This window comes from Fukomys damarensis, unplaced genomic scaffold, assembly GCF_012274545.1.
Source record: "Fukomys damarensis isolate Sample0158 unplaced genomic scaffold, DMR_v1.0_HiC HiC_scaffold_17, whole genome shotgun sequence".
In the NCBI taxonomy this organism is placed as follows: Eukaryota; Metazoa; Chordata; class Mammalia; order Rodentia; family Bathyergidae; genus Fukomys; species Fukomys damarensis.
This window is the reverse complement of record NW_022900929.1, coordinates 2,005,553-2,026,265: the sequence shown is the minus strand read 5'-3', so window position 1 is coordinate 2,026,265 and position 20,713 is coordinate 2,005,553. Positions and strand designations below refer to the sequence as shown.

Below are 20,713 nucleotides of genomic sequence, written 5' to 3'. Positions count from 1 at the left end.
TTGTTGTTGTTGTTGTTGTTTTGGTTTCTTGAGACAAGGTCTTACTATGTAATTGAGACTGACCTGGAACTCACTATGTAGCCCAGGCTGGTCTCCAACTCAAAGTGATCCTCCTGCCTCAGCCTCCTGAATGCTGAGATTACAGGTGTGCACCACCATGCTCAGCAAAGTAACACTTAAATTTCAAATTAGTGTCACTAACAGGACCACCCTCAGTTCTCCGGAGTTGGCACAAAGTCCATACAAAGCATAGCAGCAGCATGGCAAAACCTAGTGACAACAATTGCACAGCCATTCAATGAGGATAACTTTCCAGTCCAGGGCTTTGCACACAGAAGAGTCCATAAATGGTGTCCTCAGGCCAGGGATTTAGCTCTGTGGTTCCACTGCCTGCCTCATAAATGGTGTCCTCTAATATGGTCCACTTGGTAGGTTAATGACTAATCAAATATATGTACTTTTTTTAAACCCTTGAAAGCTAAGAGGATTTTGCGTGAAAACCAGTAGAGCATTTGATGTGGGACACACTGGAGAATGCCAATCTGTCCCTTACTTGGAGGGCTCAAATCCCACTGGTGGAAACCATTGCATTATTTTCAAGGTACATCAGAGCATCTTACAAGTAACTGGCCAGGTGGCTAGGTAGTGTCCTCATCAGGTGAAGGATTTCTTCTAGTTCATAGATAATGACCAGAGGACTAGCTGCTATCACACACCCCAGATATCATGCCAGGTTTTTTGTTGCTGTTACTGGTGGTAGTGCTGAGAATGGAGCCCAGGGCCTTACACTTGCTAAACATATGCTATACCACTGAGCTACGTGCCAGCAATGTCAGAATTTTTATTCATCACATTGGCATCCTCACTTTTAGGCTCATTTTACAGATGAGAAGTCTGAGGCTCAGCAAGATTACAAAAGGGGGCTTTAGCCTCCATCTGCCTAATGCTATGGCCCAAGTGCCCACGGGTGCTCCCTGAGCTAATGTGTTTTAAATCGTGCATAGTTATAGACGTACCATCAGCCCCAATTTTCCCATCTCCATCATTATCTGCAGCGGCCATCAAAGACTTGGTTTCTGATTCGGTGAGTTCTCTAGCACCACTCTCAAACTTCTGGAGGAAAAACCTACAGGATAATAAAGATTGATGGGAATTTTCTAAAAGACCACACAACCCTGTTTTCCTTCCTTCCTCCCTTCTCTTTAAGCCCACCACTCTTTCCAGTAGTCATAATAATCAGTCAAGATCTTAGCAAGCAAAGATTTCCTGTGCTATAGAAATCAATGGCAGACATTTATTTTTAAGAGGAGTTTTGTTAAGTCCGTTTGCCAAAGGAAATCTCTTAAGCTAAGGACGCTGCACTTGTCTGCAGCACCATGTTTGGTGCTTTGTGTGGGGAGAAATGCGGTCCACTGACTCCATTCCTTGCTGCCACTGAACAGCCCGAAGAACACTGGGCCCCTGCACCCCCAGAAGCCTAGCAATGTTGGGGTGGCCTGGGACGAAGCTTACTTAAGCTCTTCTTCATCCAGGTATCCACTCTGGTCATTGTCTATGAACCGGAAGACATCCTTCACCTGACTGGCTGACATCTTGGAGAGGCCTGATGTTTGGAAGAATTTTTGGGGTTCAAAAGTATCTGGATCTAAAGAATAGAGAATGGGTTGGTTATTCTGATGCTCCTCGGGGCACATTCTATATTTGGGCCACAGCGCTGAAAACAAAGATTATTAAAATGACTTTCATAATATCCTTGAGGTACCAGCATGCTCAACTAGTCCAAGACTTTGAGGTGGCCGAGATGGGTGACTCTGGGATGCCATCTCTGGTTCTCACTGCCCCAGCTGTTTCTCTCCACTGGATTTTGCCCATCCCTGCTTCTCTCTCCTCTGTCTCTCTCTGCACCCAAACAGGCTGTGCATCCGAGCTCTCAACATTGCTGGTCTTAATTGGTGGAGGAAATGCAATCACTGGATTCAAACAAGCTTAATTCACTTTACTCCCACTTTCCTATGTTTCTTTCATCTTACAGTAATGTGACCACGTGCTGAGATCTCATAGTTCCATCACTGTAGCTATCTAATTCTAGCAGTTTCATCCTCTGATTCTGCGGATCATTCAGTAAAGCTCACATGCTCACTCCTATTGCTTCACTGGAGGTGGGAATGCAGGAGGAAACCCCACACCTGTCCCACATTCCCTTTACCTTGGCATTCCTGCAGGGCAGCTGCAATGTCATCAGCACTAAGCACGTCTGTGATGCTCATCTTTTACCTAATCACACAGAATAAAGAGATGTGACAAATGGCAAACAGGAATGCACCCATCCGGGGTATACACGGCCCATGCTCACTCAACCTGTATTACTTATCTATCCCCTCCCTCCTTTCTTTTTTGGTGCTGCAGATTGAACACAGGACCTTCTGCATGCCAACACGTACACTCCCACTGAGCCATATCCCAGCCCCTATCTAGACATTTTTTTAACATAATAAGCACTTGTGTAAAGCAATGGAGTAGGACATCCAAACAATAACTAGACACAGGGAAAATCCAAGCCTCTTCAGCTCACTGCCTTCTCCTGAATAGATTCCAAAGATGACATTTTAAAACACAGCCCAAAGAACGACCTGATTCAGTTTTCGTATAAAAATCATGTGCACTTAATCATTTCTTACATAGACAGCTACAAACCCCTCAAAAATAAACCATGTAATGTTTATAATAGCATTTTCATACATCAGCTAGAGAAGGTTGCACATTCCATGTGGGAAAGGAGACAGCTTGAGATGCTGCTGAGCTCTGTGGAAGCCACACTGTGTCCTAAAGGGTGGGACTCGGATGAAGGAAAGCCACCAGAGATCAGAGTCCCAGGTATAAAGCCATAGGAAGAGAGAAATCTGAGCTTAACATGCACAACCCTGCCATGAATGCTTGGAGGGAAGAAGGCCTTGGGGTCTGTCAAGGCCCACCAGCTACTTACCCTTTTAGATTTTTTCCCCCAAGAAGAGTCAGGGGAAAAACCAGAGTTGAAGGAGCCGAACACAGGTGCACTTTTGCTACCTTACTGACCTACCTTATATAGGATTGAAAAAGTGATAGTTACAACCTCTTATATTTCCTTTTCAGGGATCAAGTGGATGTGGATTGGATGTCTTACCTTACTAATTAAACTTTTTTCTTCTATTTATAGCTCAAGGAACTGTGGGTGGGAATGGCCAATTTTAAAACAAACCTCAACAAACCTTAACTAAGGTTTCAATTCTGCAAACGAACCCCGTTGGCAAAGAGTGGAGGAGATACTGGAGGCCTGGTGAGGAGAAGGAGGCAGAGGCTAAAAGGAGATCATTACACATAGGGGTGCTCTGTAAATTAAAAATGCTCCCCAGATGTTAGTGGCTGCTGTTGAGGCAGGTCTGTTTTCAGCTGCTAACATTGTGGGTGTTTGAGGTCGCAGGGTCTTGGGATGGTAGCAGGTGGGAGATGTGTGGATCTTCTTTTCATGGCTGTGTATGCCTTTCAGCACTGCCTTCCAGGCCTTCAAAGCCATCCCTGATCATGATATATAACCAGAAGTACAACAGTATACAGTTTACCAATAACGTCATTGTATCATTTAATTATTGCAACAGCTCTGTCAAGTTTCATTATTCCCATGAGAAACAGGGAGGTTGACAGATACTCCAGTGGCTAGAGCTGTAGCTCAGTGTTACAGTGCTTGCTTAGCATGCACAAGGCCATGGGTTTGATACCCGTACCAGGGGGAAAAAAAGACTAAAGGAGAGAGACAGTGACAGCGAGAGCAATACTTCAGATCAAATAGCTACCTGCGTGGTAGAGCCACAACTCATCCTTGGAGTTTTCCTAGATGCCAAATAAAAAATTGCCAAGATGTTAGGCTCCTGTATTCCTATAAGCCCTTATTGGACTTAGAAAGCTAAAAGAGGACAAGTTTGCTATACCATTTCTGCACAAAGAACAATAAACAGACTTTCTGACGGAACCATCCCCCCCATCCACCAAACACATGGGCCTTTGGCAGACATTTAAGGTCCAAATTGCAATACTCTCTCTCTGAGTTAAATAATTTTGAGAGTATTAGTAAAAGCACAACACCTGCACATTTTATACAAGCAAAAACAGAAATAGAAAAAGAATGAAAAGAGAAAACATAATAGGAAATGGAAAACAAAAAATGGAGAAGAATAACCACACACAGCCTGTCACTAGAAATGACTGATGCAGCCAGGCATTGTGGTGCAGTTCTATAATCCCAGAATGCTGAGAGGCTGAGGCGAAGAATTGCAAGTTTGAGTTCAACCTGGGCAACTTTGCAAGACTCTGTCTCAAAATAAAAAACAAACAAACAAAAGGGCTGGGATGTAGCTCAGTGTGGAGACATTGGGGTCAGTCCTCTGTTCCTCAAAAAAAATTATGCTAAACTTGCAGTGTATTTCCTTGCAGATATATTCATTTTTAAAAAATATTTAAAACAATGAAATTGGATCATAATCTTACTAGCTTGATTTGTCACTTAACATATTATGAACCTTTTCCCTTGTCAGTAAGTATAAATCTATATACAGTATTGTGATTTTTAACTACTATGTATAATTCTCTTGTGTAGGGGGTAGAAGTGGTATAACTCATGTCATCAATCGCGCATTATTGGACATCTAAATTGTTTTTGTATTTTCATTACTACAGTGAGTAGTAGGAAGAACATCCCTATAGCTAAAATCTTCAGGTCCAGCCTTGGCTATTATATTTTGGGTATGAATGTGCCACAAGTGTCTGTTAATATTTGTCAATTCAACCAATACTTAGTGAATATCAGAGACTGTGCTAGATGCTGTGTTTAAAACAATGAGCAATAAATTGTCTGGTTAGTTTAATCTGATATCACATTCAATGGTTGATGTGAATGGCAGAATTTCTACAATGTCCCACCACATCCTACATCCTGAACCCAGATTGGTGATTGTTAAAAAAAAAAAAAAAAAAGCAAAAATAGACTCACACTAATCATGAATAAATGTATAGTGAGAAATTACTTGTGGGAGCTTTTTCGCCATGTGGAGGATTTGCATTTTAGTCATTAGGTCAAAAAAGGTCCACTGCTGAGGCAGGTGGATCACTGTGAGTTCAAGACCAGCCTGATCTACATAGTGAGTTCCAGGTCAGTCTCAACTATATAGTGAGACCCTGTCTCAAAAAACCAAATAAAATTAAAAAAATGTCCACTGGAAGATTCTAAGTAGGGGACTAGATTTGCATTTTCAAAAGGCCCTTGGACTGTGTTATGGTTGAGATCTAAAATGTCCCCCCAAATTCTCTTGGGTGTGGAGGGTGTTTGGATCACAGGGGCATTGTACTCATCAGCGGGTTCATCGGTTCGGAGTTCACAGCTGCATACGCTGTTAGGAGGTGGAGCCTGGTTGGAGGTGGACACTGGAGTCATGACCCAGAAGGTTGTGTTCTTGTTCCCAGCTCCTCCCTTCTCTCTGCTTCCTGACTGCCATGACATGGACAGCTTTCCTCCACTATGTCCCTCTGCCTTGGGAGCAGACAGAGCCAAATAAACTTCTCTTCCTTTAAATTGTGGGTATGGGTGTTCCATTCTCTTAAAGGTGCCCTCACCTCACTGAAGACCAAACCTCCAGGGCCACTGGCTGAGGAAGATGAGCCCAAACCAAAGACAGAGAGCCACCAGGAAGGGTGACAAATCGAGGAGAATGCTATACACATCACTTAGTGTTGTAGGCTGAATTGTGTCTCCCCTGAATTCTGAAGTTGAAATCCTAACCTCCAGTACCTCAAAATGTAACTGCACTTGGAGACAGCACCTTGAAAAAGATCATTAAATTAAATGAGACCCTCAAGGTGTGCCCTAATCCAATCCAAATGGTGTGTTCAAAACAAGAGGAAACTCAGCCAGCCATGGTGGTACACACCTGTAATCTCAGGACTCGGGAGGCTGACGCAGTAGGATCTCCAATTTGAGGCCTGCCTGGGCAATTTAGCAAGAACATATATCAAAAAAATTAAAAAAGGGGCCAGGGATTTAGCTTAGTGATTCTGCTGCCTGCCTTGCAAGCGCAAGGACCAGAGTTCGATCCTTGGTACCAAAATAAGTAAATAAATAAAATTAAAAAGGGGCCTGGTGATACAGTTTTGTGTGAAGACACTGGATTCAACCCCCCAGGACTGGAAGAAAAGAGGGAACTGGGGCTGAGTGTGGTGATGTACACCTGTAATCCCAGCTACTAAGGAGGCTGAAGCAAGAGGGCTGCACATGTGGGGCCAGTCTGGGAAACCTAGCTCCTGTCTCAACATTTTTTTTTTTTTTCTGGTACCGGGGATCTGGTCCCTCTGCCTTGGAGCTGACAGGAGTTCTGGATCGAACGCTGGACCTTGCGCTTCAGAGGCAGGTGGCAGGACCACTGAGCTAAATCCCTGACCTGTCTCAAAAAAGAATGAATGAATGAATGAATGAGAAATAAGCAAGCAAGCAGGCTGGAGCACACCAAGAGACACCAGGGACACACGTGCACAGAAGAAAGGCCACGTGAGGACACAGCAAGAAGGAGGCCACCTGTAAGCCAAGGAGAGAGGACTCAGGAGAAAGCGACCCTGTTGACCCCTGCATCTTGGATTTCCAGCCTTCAGAACTATGAGGCAATAAATGTGTGTTGTTTAATCCATCCGACTGGAACTTTGTTTTGGCAGTCCTAGGAAACAAACACACTCAGAGAATAAATAGCTGTCCTTACAACAGGCAGGGGGGACGTCCCAGACCCCATGGCTATATCGAGGGGCCGGTGCATCACAAGCACAAGCAGAAATGGATCAAAGAATACTCAGCCCTCCATCACCTGAGACCAGAATCACATCTGCTCTCATGGTTAACACTGCCCATGCCCCAGGGAGAAGATTCTTTACATCTCTTGCTCTATGTCCTTAAAATAGCGGATGACCATGTCCCATACCAGAGGGATTTGTAGGTTGTGCCATTCCTGACCCATGCCATTTTCTCTCAGAAACATGGAATACAATAGATTCTTGTATCACGAAGTAGCACTTTTGAGTAGCGCTGGATGTCCACTTCTCCCCTTCTTTTGGTGTTTTAATTTATAGTTCCAGAGGCACCCAAAGATTAGTGTGGTATTTTGCAGAACAACATGCGATGGCTTGAATGGTGTAAGTTGTCCCCCAAATCCTCATGTACTCCTAAGAGCGGCTTCTGGAAAGTGATTAGATTATGGGACTTACAGCTGGCTTGCTATTAGGAGGTGGGGTCTGGTTGGAAGATCTGGTTCACTGAGGGCATGACCCAGAAGGGGCTCTCTCCTTCCTGTTTCCTCCCTTCGCTCTTCCTGCTTCCTGGATGCCTCCAGGGAGCAGCTTTCCTCTGCCCAGCCACGCCTACCTTGCTGTTCTGCATTGGAGCCCTACAAGTATGGACTGAAACCTCTACTAACGGTAAGCCAAAGTAAACCTCTCCTCCTTTATGCTGTGGGAGTCAAGTACTAGGTCTCACCTATGAGAAAGTAACTAAGACGGACGGCAAATTTTTAAGTCAGTATGAGTGGAACAGGGGTGTCCAGATTACAGGGCTGCTGGGTATGACTGTGTGCTTCTGAGTGACATCAGCATTTGAATTGGTGCCCTCTGTAAAGGGATTGCTTCTCCCAGTGCAATAGGGCATTGTTCCATCTTTTGAATATGCAAAGAGAATGAGAAGTTGAGGAAGAAAGATCAGCGGAATTGGTCCATTTGTTTGTTTTTTGTTTCTATTTTTTAGTACTGGAGCTCAAACCCAGGACCTTCACACTGAGCTTCATCCCAGCCCCTCCCCGCCCCATGACAGGTCTCCCTAAGTCACTAAAATTGAATTTGCAACCCTCCTGCCTCAGCCTCCCAGAGTGCTGGGATTATACGTCCCAGCTACATTGTTCCCTTTTTTCCTGCCTCACTGCTAGAGCTAAAACATCTCATCTCATCTTTTCTTGCATTTGGACTGCGATTTTCACGAGCCACCCCCCATCCTGTGATAATTTACTAATTGTGTCAACTTGAGTAAGAAATGCCTGACTAGCTCTGGGTGTGGGTGAAGGGATTTACCACCCAAAGTGGGGGTGGTACCACCCAAAAAGGGTTGTATCCTGCGTAGGACAAAGGGGAAAGGTAGGCTCGTTCACTGCTGCTGCCTTCTGCTTCCCACATCATGGACTGTTTCTCTTCTATGAGGCCCCTCTGCCATGCTGATCTGCCTTGGAGCCAGCTGACTATGGACTGAAACCTCTCCCAACTGAGCTGAAATAAACCTTTCTTCTTTTAACTGTGGCTATTGGGTATTTTGTTTCAGCAATGAGTAAAGTAACTAAGACAGATTTTGTTACTGGGAGTGACTCTAGAGTAACAGAATTGTAGAGACAAAATTCTTTAATGGCTTTAGGGGTTCCTGGAGTTGCCTCTCGAATTTGATGAGATCTAAAGATGCCATGGTATCTATCTCCTTCTGGTACCGTGGGGAATACTTACAATCCTTGATCTGAACTATTTAAAGTAATACCCAATGTAGATCCATTTGATTATCCTAATTCAAAACTTGTTAGAGGTAAGGAATTTAGCAACTGTGAATATTTTTGGCAAAGTGGGAAATGCAGTGATGCTGGCTGGTTGGTCTTAGCATCTCTGGACAAAATAGTGAAGAAAAACAATGAGCTCAAAACATCCATAGGAAATCTAGAGACTTGTAACTGCGAGGACAAATTAATAAAGAAAAATTAGGAGCTCAAAGATTCAAATTCCCAGCTCCAGACACACGTAAAGAACATAAAAGTTTCAAAGTGTGTCCTGAAAGAGAACCTCCTTGCCTGTAGCTGCAGGGCTGAGAATACAGAAACCCACACATAAGCCCTCATAAGTGGACTGGCTGAAATACAGCATAAATTTAATGCTCAGCCTTGAAGGGTATCTGAAGGAAAGGTGAGGGCACTGATCAGAAAAGAATGGGATCCAGTAAACTGGGATGGAGATGTTAGGGAGGATCCTGGGAGGCTGAGGATGTTGCTCTCCTAGGCTCTAATGAGATTATTTTGCCCCAGGAAGAAATTTCTCTACCCACAGTGGCAGAGGCATCCCCACCCCAAACCCCTGTGGTGTCGGCCTCTCCTACTACACCTGAGGAAACTAATCCTGTGCTGACCAAGCATGGTCATGCTGGCGCTCCTCAGGACCCACTTTTACCTCTAGGCCTATAACCAGGCTCGAATCCCAGAAGGCTCCTAAGGGTGAGGTGCATGGTGTGACCCATGAGGTCTACTATCCTCCCAAAGAACTTCTGGAGTTTTCTTGAGCAAGTGTGGGAATGGATTTTACAGAAATGGGGTAATGGTGGCAGAATCATACACCTGAGTCAGGCTGAGTTTGTCCTTATGGGTCCATTAAGCAGAGATCCTGAATTTAATGCTGTAGTTCATGGAGTTAAAAAAAAAAAAGGTATTAATAGTTTGTTTGGCTGATGGGCAGAAGTATGGATCAAAAGATGTCTAATGAGTTAGCGATGCTTGATATCCCATGGTTTACTGTGGAGGGGATTCAGAGGCTTAGGGAAATGGAAATGCCTGGGTGGACTTATCATGTTGAACCCCATCCACCACGCTGGGGTGATCCAGAAAATGTACCCTTCACTAACACCTTGAGAAACAGATTCATGAGGGGAGCACCGGAATCCCTAAAAAGCCCTGTCATTGCTCTTCTCTGTATGCCACACCTTACGGTGGGGATAGTGAGTACATGGGAAAGTTCAGGCCAATGGATTTGATTGGATCCCGGAGTGGCAGGGGTCAAGGGCAGCACTTAATCACCAAAAGAAAGTTGCAGGTACTTACCATAATGGGCAGCAAAGGCAGAACAATGGTCAGAGTGGTCTGACATGTGTAGATCTATGACATTAGCTGATTAGCCACAGTGTTTCCAAAAGTGAAATAGGAAGCCTACACAATTTTTATGGATATAAACAATAAAAAAATTTAAGGGAAAATAAACAGAACCTATTTCAAACCACAGTAACAGAGAATCAAAGCTCCTCAAGCAGTTCCTGATTTTGAGCCAGTTTACAGACCCAGAACCCATTGAATGAAGGGGAGCATGGGTTCCTTTGAGGAAGGACCGTGGTGCACTACTAAAAATTTATACAGTCAGTCTTCCTCCCCTCCTTCCCCAGAGGGACCTAAGGACTTTTTCCTGGGGGAAGAGAAATGACCAGACATTTGGGGGACTATCGGACATTGGATCTGAACTAACACTGATTCCAGGGGATCCCAAACATCACTGTGGCCCTCCAGTAAGAGTAGCGGCCTATGGAGGTCAGGTGATCAATGGAATTTTAGCAGAGGTCCGACTCATAGTGGGTCCAGTGGGTCCTCGAATCCATCCCATAGTCATTTACCCTGTTCCAGAATGCATAATTGGGATGGATATACTTGGTACTTGGCAGAATCCTCACACTGGTTCCCTAACCTGTAGTGTCAGGGCTCTTATAGTTGGAAAGGCCAAATGGAAGCCATTAGACTTGCCTTTACCTGGTGAAACTGTAAACAAAAAGAACAGCATCCTGAAGGAATTGCAGAGATTAGTGCCTCTGTTAAGGACTTGAAGGATGCAGCATGGTGGTCCCCACCACATCGCCGTTTAATTCTCCCACTTGGCCTGTGCAGAAAATGGATGGATCTTGGAGAATGACGGTAGATTACTGTAAACTGAATCAAGTTGTGGTTCTCGATTGCAGCTACTGTACCAGATGTGGTTTCCTTGTTTGAGCAGACTAACATCTCCTGGTACTTGATGTGCAGCTATTGATTTGGCAAATGCTTTCTTCTCTATACCTACCCATAAAGAAATAATTTGCTTTCAGCTGGCAAGGCCAGCCATTCACCTTCACTGTCCTACCTCAGGGTTATACTAACGGCAGCCCTGTGTCACAACTTAGTTTGCAGGGTTCTTGATCTCCTTTCTGTCCCACAAGGTATCGCATTGGTCTTACATTGATAACATTATGCTGTTTGGACCAAGTGAGCAGGAGGGAGCAACCACTGTAGGTTTGTTAGTGAAGCATTTGAAAACAAAGGATGGGAAGTAAATTCAATCAAAATTTAAGGCTCTTCTACATCAGTGGAAATTCTAGGAGTCCAGTGGTGTGGGGCACGTAGAGATATTCTTTCTAAGGTAAAAGATAAATTGTCAGCCAGGCGTGGTGGCACATGCCTGTAATCCCAGAACTCGGGAGGCTGAGGCAGGAGGATCACTATGAGTTTGAGACCAGCCTGGGCTACATGGTGAGTTCCAGGGAAGTCTGAACTACATAGTGAGACTCTGTCAAAAAAAAAAAAAAAAAAAAAAAAAAAAAGATAAATTGTCACATGTGACTCTCTTTACAACCTTAAAAGAGACACAATGCCCCTGCAGGCCCTCATAAATGAACTGCAGCAGTGGCCTTTAGGATTTTGGAACAAGGCTCTGCCATCATCTGCAGACAGCCACTCTCCTTTTGAAAACAGCTCTTGGCCTGCAACTGGGCCTTAGTGGAAACTGAACACTCGGGACGCCAGGTTACCATGTGACCCAAGTAGCCCATCATAGCTGGATATTATCTGATTCACTAAGTCATAAAGTTGGATGCTCACAGCAACAGTCCACCATTAAATGGAAATGGTCTTATGTGATTGAACCAGTGCAGGTCCAGAGGGCACAAGTAAATTATATGAAGAAGTTGCCCGCATGCCCATGGCTCCTGGGAGTGCATTTTGCCTGGAAGGAGAAATGGCCAGACATGTGACTGTGTACTGATTCATGGGCTGTAGCCAGTGGCCTGGCCGGATAGTCAGGAACTTGGAAGAAAAATTAGTGACAAAAATATTTGGGGAAGAGGTATGTGGGCAGATCTCTCCATATGGGCAAGGGATATAAAAAATTGGTAACCCATATAAATGCTCACCAAAAAATGACATCAGCAGAAGAGGACAATCAACCAGGTAGGATGACCCATTCTATAGACAGTGGCCAACCTCTTTCTTCAGCCATCCCTGTCATAGCTCAATGGGTTCATGAAAAGAATGCCCAGGAGGCAGGGATGGGTGATATGCAGAGGGGAAGGTCAGCACCATGGTCTCCCACTCACCAAGGCTGATAATATGCCAGCAGCAGAAATCAACGCTGAGTCCCCGATATGGCACCATTCCCTGGGTGGTCAACCTGTGACCTGGTGGCATGTTGATTATATTGGACCACTTCCATCATGGAAAGGACGGCACTTTGTTCTTACTGGCATAGACAGTTATTCAGGAAACGGATTTGCCTTCCCTGCATATAATGCTTCTGTCAAAACTACCACCTATGGACTTACAGAATGCCTTATCCACCGTCATGGAATTTCACGCAGCATTCCCTCTGACCAAGGAACACATTTGATGGCCAAAGAAGTAAGGCAGTGGGCTCGTGTTCATGGAATTCACTGGTCTTACCATGCTCCTCACCAGCCAGAAGTGGCTGTATTGACAGAAAGGTGGAATGATCTTTTGAAGACACAGTTACAGCACCATCTAGGTGACAATGCCTTTCAGAACTGGGACAAGGCTCTTCAAAGGGCTGTACATGCTTTGAATCAATGTCTACAATATGGTACTGTGTCTCCCACAGCCAGGATTCACACGTCCAGGAATCAAGGGATGGAAGTGGGAATAACACCATTCACCATTTATTCTAGTGATCCACTAGCAAAATTTTTGCTTCCAGTTCCCATGATCCTATTCTCTTAGAAGTCTTACTTCCAGAGGAGGGAAGACCTGTACCAGGAAGCACAACAATGATATTTTTGAATTGGAAGCTAAGACTCCCCCCTGGTCATTTTGATCTCCTCATGCCTCTGAGTAAACAAGCTAAAAAGGGAGTTACAGTGTTGGTAGGGGTGACTGACCAAGACTATGAAGGGGAAATTGGACTATTATTCCACAGTGGAGGAAAGGAAGAATATACTTCAAATGCAGGAGATCCCTTAAGGTGTCTCCTAGTGTTATCATGCCCTGTTATTAAAGTCAATGAGAAACTATGACACTCCGATCCAGACAAGATGACAAATGGTGCAGAACCTTCAGGAATAAAGGTATGGGTAAGAACCAAGTGCTGCTGAGGTGCTTGCTAAAGTCCCAGGGGAGACAGAATGGATAGTAGAAAAAAGTAGTTCTAAATATCACCTACAATCTCCGGATCAGTTACAGAAATGACGATTATGATTGTGATTGTAATAGTTCTCTCCTAATATACTTCCTATGTAGTATGTATTTTTGGTTTGTTTTTCTTGAGACAGGGTCTCTCTTATATAGTTGAGACTTCCCTGGAACTCACTATGTAGCCCAGGCTGGTTTTGAACTCATAGTGATCCTCCTGCCTATGTAATACATTGATAGAGTTAATATTGGCTCTTAAGCATTGTTAAACCTATGTTACAATGTTCAAGTTATGAAATGTTTGGAGTAAGCATCACCCAAAGAAATCTTGCCTTATACTCTGGGAGGGAATTAGTACATTTCCGTTTGTACACAGGATAGTTGTAACATAGTCACATAATTACGAACTTGTCTTTGCATCTGGAGACCATGGTTTAAGGAAATGTGTCTGGTTGTCAAGTTGACAAGGGGTGGATTTTGATAGTTAACTGACTGTGTCAACTTGAGTAAGAAACACCCAACTAAACTGGATCAACATAGTTCTGGATGTGGCTGAAGGGATTCACTAAAGACAGAAGGTTCACCCTGGATGTGAGTGACAGAAACCAACAGGCTTGTGGCCTGAAAGGAATAAGAGAAATGAAGGACGCATCGCTTCTGTTTCTTCGGAGGAGCTCCTGTCTTCACCTTCACCTTGGATGTCATCTCCTGGCTTCCAGCACAGACTTTAGCCTCCTGATGTGGACTTGCACGGGACAGGGAGCTCCAAGGCTTTGACTGTACCCTTCGGATCTCCAGCGCGGACAGACCTTTTTCATTCTCCATATCTGACGCTGCAGGTGGCCATTGTAAGCCCATCTTGTAAATTTGTGTATATCTTTCATTAAATCTGTTTCTCTAGTAAGTACTGACTGAAACATTCCTCCACACTGGGTTTCTAAATTTTTGTGTTCAGACTGGAACTATACCACTGGCTTTTCTGAGTCTCTAGCTAGCAGGTGGCAGTCGGTGGGACTTCATAATTGCCTGACTCAATTCTTCACAATCACTCTCAATAGACTTGCACATCCAGTTGATTCTCTTTTTCTGGAATTAACTAACCCAGTGGCTCAGAAAAATTTTGCTATATTCACACCTTTTTAATTTGCTTACATCTAGGTCTTGGTAACATGACAGAAGCATGATATCAATTCTTCACATCATCAACCAGTTGATACCGAATGCTAGATTTGTAAATAACTTTTTTTTTCTTGCGTTGCTGGGGGTGGAATCTGGGGCCTGTGCATGCTAGCCAAGCACTCTATACAGAGCTACACCCCAGCCTTTTTGTTTTTATTATAAGACAAGTTCTTGCTAAGTTGTCCAGGCTGGGTTTAAATTAGTGATCCTTCTGTCTCAGCCTCCCAAGTAGCTGGGATTAAAGGCATGTACCTCCATGCCTGGCTGGGAAAAGTTTAATAAGGTTTAATATTTTTCAGTGAGCATTTGAAAATACTTTAGTTTTATTTAAACCATTTTGATTAAAAGTTTTAATATTCATGAACTTAAACTTGTATCTGTACCCTTTCATTTTATTTTTTATTTTATGTATGTATGTAGTTATTTATTTATTTTGGTACTGGGGATTGAACTCGGGACCTTAAACTTGTGAGGCAGGTGGTGGAACCACTGAGCTAAATCCCCGGCCCAACACCCTTTAATTTTAAAGTGTTGCTGATTCATAATATTTTAGAAGAGAAATAATTTCATGAAAATATATTTTTTTCAGTGTTGAGGGCCAAACCCAGGGCTCCACAGCTCACAATGCTGTGTGCCCAAGAGTTCCCTAGCAAGCTGCCCAACCAAAAGGATTTGCACCACCGTGACGTGGGTCTGTGCCAGAGGCCATTGGCAGGTGCAGGGCCGTCCCTCTGCCCCGCTGGATCACAGCTTCAGCTTACCTCAACCATCCTGGCTACGGCATCTCTATGTCTGAGCCGATCAGGGTCCACGCGGGGCGGTGCGTCCACAATGGTGTGTGAGAGCAGATGTCTTCAACACCGTGTGTGCCAAAAGGCCAATGGCTGGTGGCAAGTCCGCCGAGCACAGCAGAGTCTGTCCTGTGACGCGAAGGTCTGCGAGGGTCTCTGGTGAGCAGGCAGTTTGGGTCTGTGCTTCCCAGCGCTTCCCAGCAACAACGTGTAACTGGCACGTTTCCAGCAGAAAATGAAAGGCAAACATGAAAAAGTCTAGAAATAAAATTGGTAAGAGCCGCCCCATGACTCCTCCCCAAATCCTCATACTTGCTAAGCACATGCTCTACACACACTGAGCTAAACCCCTAGCCCATAAAAATACTTCTGATTTATAATATTTTTGCCTTAATATGTATTTTTGATGAAAGTATGTTTAAATTTATACAACTGCATTTTATTTTTTAGCCCTTTAGACCATTAGTGACAGTAGATATTATGTAACATACACTTATTTATCTACCTATTTATTTAGTAACACTGAGGGTGAAATCACAGCTTTTGCTCTGAGCTACATCCCAGATCTTTTTTTTTTTTCTTCTTCTTTTCTTTTCGATTTTGAGACAGTATCTTGTTAAATTGCTAAGTTACCCCAGGTTGGGCTTGAGTTTGTAATCCTCCTGCCTCACCCTCCAACGGTGTATGTGCCACATCTGGCTTGTGAAAAAAATCTTTATTATCACATTTGTGTACCATAGTTTTTGCTAAAAAAGGGAAGAAAAATTAATTCTGTCTGCTTAAAATGTATCATTTAAATAAAATGTACCTATTAAGTGCATGTGTTTTTATTTCACATCCAAACTGTGCCCAACCAGCAACACACCTTGACATATAAAATAATGAAATTCAGTCATCTTTGATATTTGGCCTATTTCACACATACTAAGAGCTGAATCCTGTAAAACCTGACATTTTTGTTAGCACCTGTCAAGTGTCCATACTTATCACCTGTATTAACTACTTATAGCTCAGCATAGTAGCAAGCGTTTTATACAAAATATCTTTTTAAAGCAAAACATTTATTGATACATTTTAGATATACACAATGATCACATTTATCATAGAAAATTCATACCTGTACATGATGTGCCTTGCTTCTTCTTTTTCCCCATCCCCCCTTGACCCCTCTTCCTCACCTTATTTGTAAGAGCTTTGTTTCCATTTTTTCCTTCTATTCTTTTTTTCTTGTACTTTCTTTCCTCCCCTCTCCCTTGTTCCCCTTCTCATTTGAACATTTTCTCCCTATTTCCCAACATCTGTTATACATTTTAGTCCTTATTTCCACTTTTGGTTTCTCACAACAGAGAAACAATGTGATTTTTAAACATGTGTGTCCAATTTATTTCATTTAGGGGTATGGTCTCAAAGTCCATCCGTTTAGCTTAGAAGTATCTCAAGCTCAACCTTCTTTATGGCATAGTAGTACTCCACTGTATTAAAAAATACATGTGATTTTTAAACATGTGTGTCCAATTTATTTCATTTAGGGGTATGGTCTCAAAGTCCATCCGTTTAGCTTAGAAGTATCTCAAGCCCAACCTTCTTTATGGCATAGTAGTACTCCACTGTATTAAAAAACACATCTTATGCTCGCTTTGGCAGCACATATACAAAAACCCCACATCTTTATTCATTCGTTGGTTGATGGTCACTCAGGCTGTTTCTAAGATTTAGCTATTACACACTGTGCTATTATAAAATGGGTGTGGATATATCACTGTGGTATGATGCTTTTAATCCTTTTGGGAGGATGCCAAGAAGGGGAATACATGGGTCAAATGGAACCTCTAGTTTTAGTGTTTTGAGGAATTTCCACACTGATTTCCAGCAATTGTACCAGTCTACACTCCGACCAACAGTGGAGAAGGGTTCTTTTCCCCCTATAACCTCTCCAGCATTTGTTAATGGTTGATTTCTTGTTAACAGCCATTCCTTCTGGAGTGAGATGGAATCTCAGAGTTGTTTTCATTTGCATCTCTCCAATGACCAGTGATGTTGAATATTTTTTTCATATATTTATTAGCTGTTTCTTCTTCATCTGAGAAGCGTCTGTTCATTTCTGATGCCCATTTTTGGATTGGGCTTTTTCATTTTGGGGGAGGTCTGATTTTTTTTTAGTTCTTTATATAGTCTAGATAGTGGTCCTTTCTCTGAGGAGAGCTAGCAAAGAATTTCCCCCACACTATGGGTTGTTTCTTCACTCTGTTGGTTCTCTTGCTGGTACACAAGGTATCTTACCACTCAGAATACTCCTGAAACATTGATTTCCTCATTTCAAAGATAAGGATAAACTAAATTTCAGAGATTAGATAGCAGTTAGCTCGGTGTGGTGGTGCACACCTGTAATCCCAGCACTCTGGGTGACTCAGACGGGAGTATTGCAACCAAAGGCCCTGAGTTCAATCCCCAGTACTAAAAAAAAAAAACCAACCAACCAACCAAACAAACAAACAAAAAACCAAAAAAGATTAGGCAGAAAGAATGCTCCAGCTCTTAGATTCATCCTGAAATCCTTCTGGGTCCCTTCTCTTTCCCTTCTGCCTGGACTAATTGCATATTTGTGAGATACGGAGTACAGAGTCCCAGTGAGATCAAATCATTATTTAATAAGTGTTTGTCTGGCCCCCATCAGTAGACAGGCTGCTCTCCGAGTGCATGAGGAATTCTGCAAATGTCAGCCTGCTCCTGCCAAAAACATAAAATAACAAAGAAAAGCAATGAAAGCAGTCATAGTTATGATCCTGTTGCTATGAGAATACTCATTAAGGTTGGAGAACAGCCCAAAATACTGCATTTAACAGCTTGTTAGTGTCACATATGATTCACACTTCTGGTGCATGGCCGTGTGCTCTTATTGGTCTCAGCCACCTTAAGTGGCAGGAAGGAAGCCAGAGGCCTTGGAGAAGGGAGGATGAAAAGAGCTTTGTTAAAGCTTCAGAGAAGGGCCAGAGTGGTGGCACATGCCTGTAATCCCAGCACTCAGGAGGCTGAGGAAAGAGGTTTACCATGAGTTTGAGGTCAGCCTGAGCTACATGCATAGTGAGTTCAAGGTGAGCCTGAATTGTACAGTAAGACCCTGTCTCAAAAATAAAATAAAACAAACAAAAGGTTCAGAGAGGTTTGGATGAGGCCCCACACTGACCATTTGGTTCAGCCTGTTGGGGATGGGTGGAGGGAGCTGTTTCTGACTAGTGCAGCAAAAGCTTTTTCGTTGTTTTTAAAGATGTCAACTGCCTATGGCCTTGCAGGAAGTGTAGGTTCATATGCCCATCTGGGAGGACCTAGCACTCCACTTGCAGGCAACACTAATGCTTCCTGGGTTTTAGTTTCGCTTCTCTCTTAATTCTTCCTCTAGCCTTTGTCAGGACTTAAAGACTGCAAATGGTCCTGAGTCAGCACAGCTATTTGGAAGTTGGACTCAGCAACCCTACTTGAGTAATGGCTCAGGTAACTTAGGATGCCCAGATTCCTTCTGGGAGCTTTCTCACTGGCATTCCAAGGAAGACCCAAGCTACATTATTTTTAAAAATATTTTTTATGAATACGTGTTTGCCGTACCTAATATTTACATTCATTTTAGGGAATAGGTACATGTTTTTAACATATCTTGATTCTTTTTATTCCTTCCTCCCCTCTCTCCATCTCTAGATCCCCTTCCCCTCTTTCCATTTGTTTATAGCTCATATTTGTGACACATAATGATTACACTCATTCTGGGTAGTTTTTACAAATACACGGCACATCTTTAATCATTTTTATATCCCATTCCCTACCTCATCCCCCTACTCTTCAGCTCTTGATCCCCCCTTCCTGTTTGCAAAAGATCTATCTCAAAAAAAAAAATCTATCTCCTTGGTATTTTTTTTGTAATCATTCTATTTTACTCTTCATTTTATTTGTACTTTGGATTTCTCATATGAGAGAAACCATATGATATTTAAGCTTGTATGTCTGATTTATTTCACTTAACATTATGTTTTCAAGATGCATTTGTTTTCCAACAAATATCTCAAACTTATCCTTCTTTATGGCCAAGTAGTATTCCATTGTGTATAGATTACATATTTTCTTTACCCCTTCATCTGTTGATGGACATATAGGCGGCTTCCAAGATTTACCTATTGTGAATTGTGTTGCTATGAACATGGGTATCCATGTCTCACTGTAATACGATCTTTTGAGAAGACATCAGGAAGGAGAATACCTGGGTCAAATGGAATTTCTAGCTCTAAGTTTTTGAGACATCTCCATACTGATTTCCTTAGTGGTGGGTACTAGTTTACATTCTACCAGCAACATAGGATAGGAGGGTTCCTTTTCACCACAGCCCTGCCAGCATTTGTTATTATTTGATTTCTTGATGACTGTTCTTTATGGAGTAAGATGAAATTTCACTCTTGTTTTAATTTGCATTTCTCTACTGGATAATGAAGTTGAATTTTTTTCATGTACTTATTGGCCATTTATATTCCTTCTATGAAGTGTCTATTCATTTCATTTGCCCATTTTTTGATGGGGTCTTTTATTTTGGGGGGTCTAATTTTTTAAAGTTCTTTTTGTTTTTTTCCTGTTCTGTGGGTTTTCTCTTCACTTCATTCATTGTTTCCTTTACTGTGCTGAAGCTTTTTAATTTAATAAAACCCTATATGTTGACTCTTGCTGTTATTTCTTGTGCAACTGGGGTTATATCCAGATATCCTTGCCTACACCTATGACTTCAAGAGTTTTCTCTATTTTGTCTCCCAGGAGGGTAAGTGTTTCTGTTTTAATATTTAGATCCTTGATCAATTTTTATTTTAGTATAGTACATGGTGATATATATGGGTGTCTGTTCAATTTTCTGCATGTGAATAGCCAGCTTTCCCAGCACTGTTGTGAAAGAGGATATATCTTCGGCTTCTTTGTCAAAGATCAGGTGGTGAATGTGTCTAGGGTTGTTTCTGTGTTCTCTATTCCATTTCCTTGATCCACATGCCTGTTGTGCTACATCATTTCTTATAAAAAATATTGCAGGAGAGAACAATGTCTTCTCTCTGCTTTTCCTTCTAATACCTTAAAATCTTCTAAGAGACTGTAGGATTTATGTCTCCCCCTCCCATAAAAATTTACTTTCAATTACTCCGTGGAATTGATAGCAAACTCTCTTCCATTCCTTGGTGCATAAACCTGTTTGACTGTGTTCAGGGGTTTAGCAGAGCATTATAAAGGGGGAAGAAAAGGCTTAAATAAAGACAAAAGTGAAGCTAGAGATGACAAATACATGAATGGGATTAGCAGATTTGATATTGAAGAAAAAAAAAAGAGTAATGAATTTGAACATGGCAACAGAAAAGATACAAAAAGCATCAGGGAAGAAAACAGTTCTGAGGGAAAAACAACCAGACATCAGTGAGCTATTGGACAACTTCAGGCGGCCCAAGATATGTGCAACTGGAGTCTTAGAAGAAAAGACAGAACTGGAGGGACCAGAGA

General features: G+C 42.6%; 1 protein-coding gene across 1 annotated transcript in view; it reads right to left on the bottom strand.

The window, feature by feature from the left end:
• Nucleotides 1-15,422, bottom strand: part of Ocm2 (oncomodulin 2) — a 16,606-nt gene extending 1,184 nt beyond the window's left edge. The window contains exons 1-4 of the mRNA XM_010642753.1: nt 15,170-15,422; nt 2,207-2,274; nt 1,513-1,645; nt 1,017-1,126 (exon numbers count right to left, since the gene is read on the bottom strand). Of these exons, the coding sequence (XP_010641055.1) occupies nt 1,017-1,126; nt 1,513-1,645; nt 2,207-2,267 (304 nt within the window). The 5' untranslated portion in view covers nt 2,268-2,274; nt 15,170-15,422. The remainder of the gene's footprint in view (nt 1-1,016; nt 1,127-1,512; nt 1,646-2,206; nt 2,275-15,169) is intronic.
• Nucleotides 15,423-20,713: the final 5,291 nt, after the last annotated feature.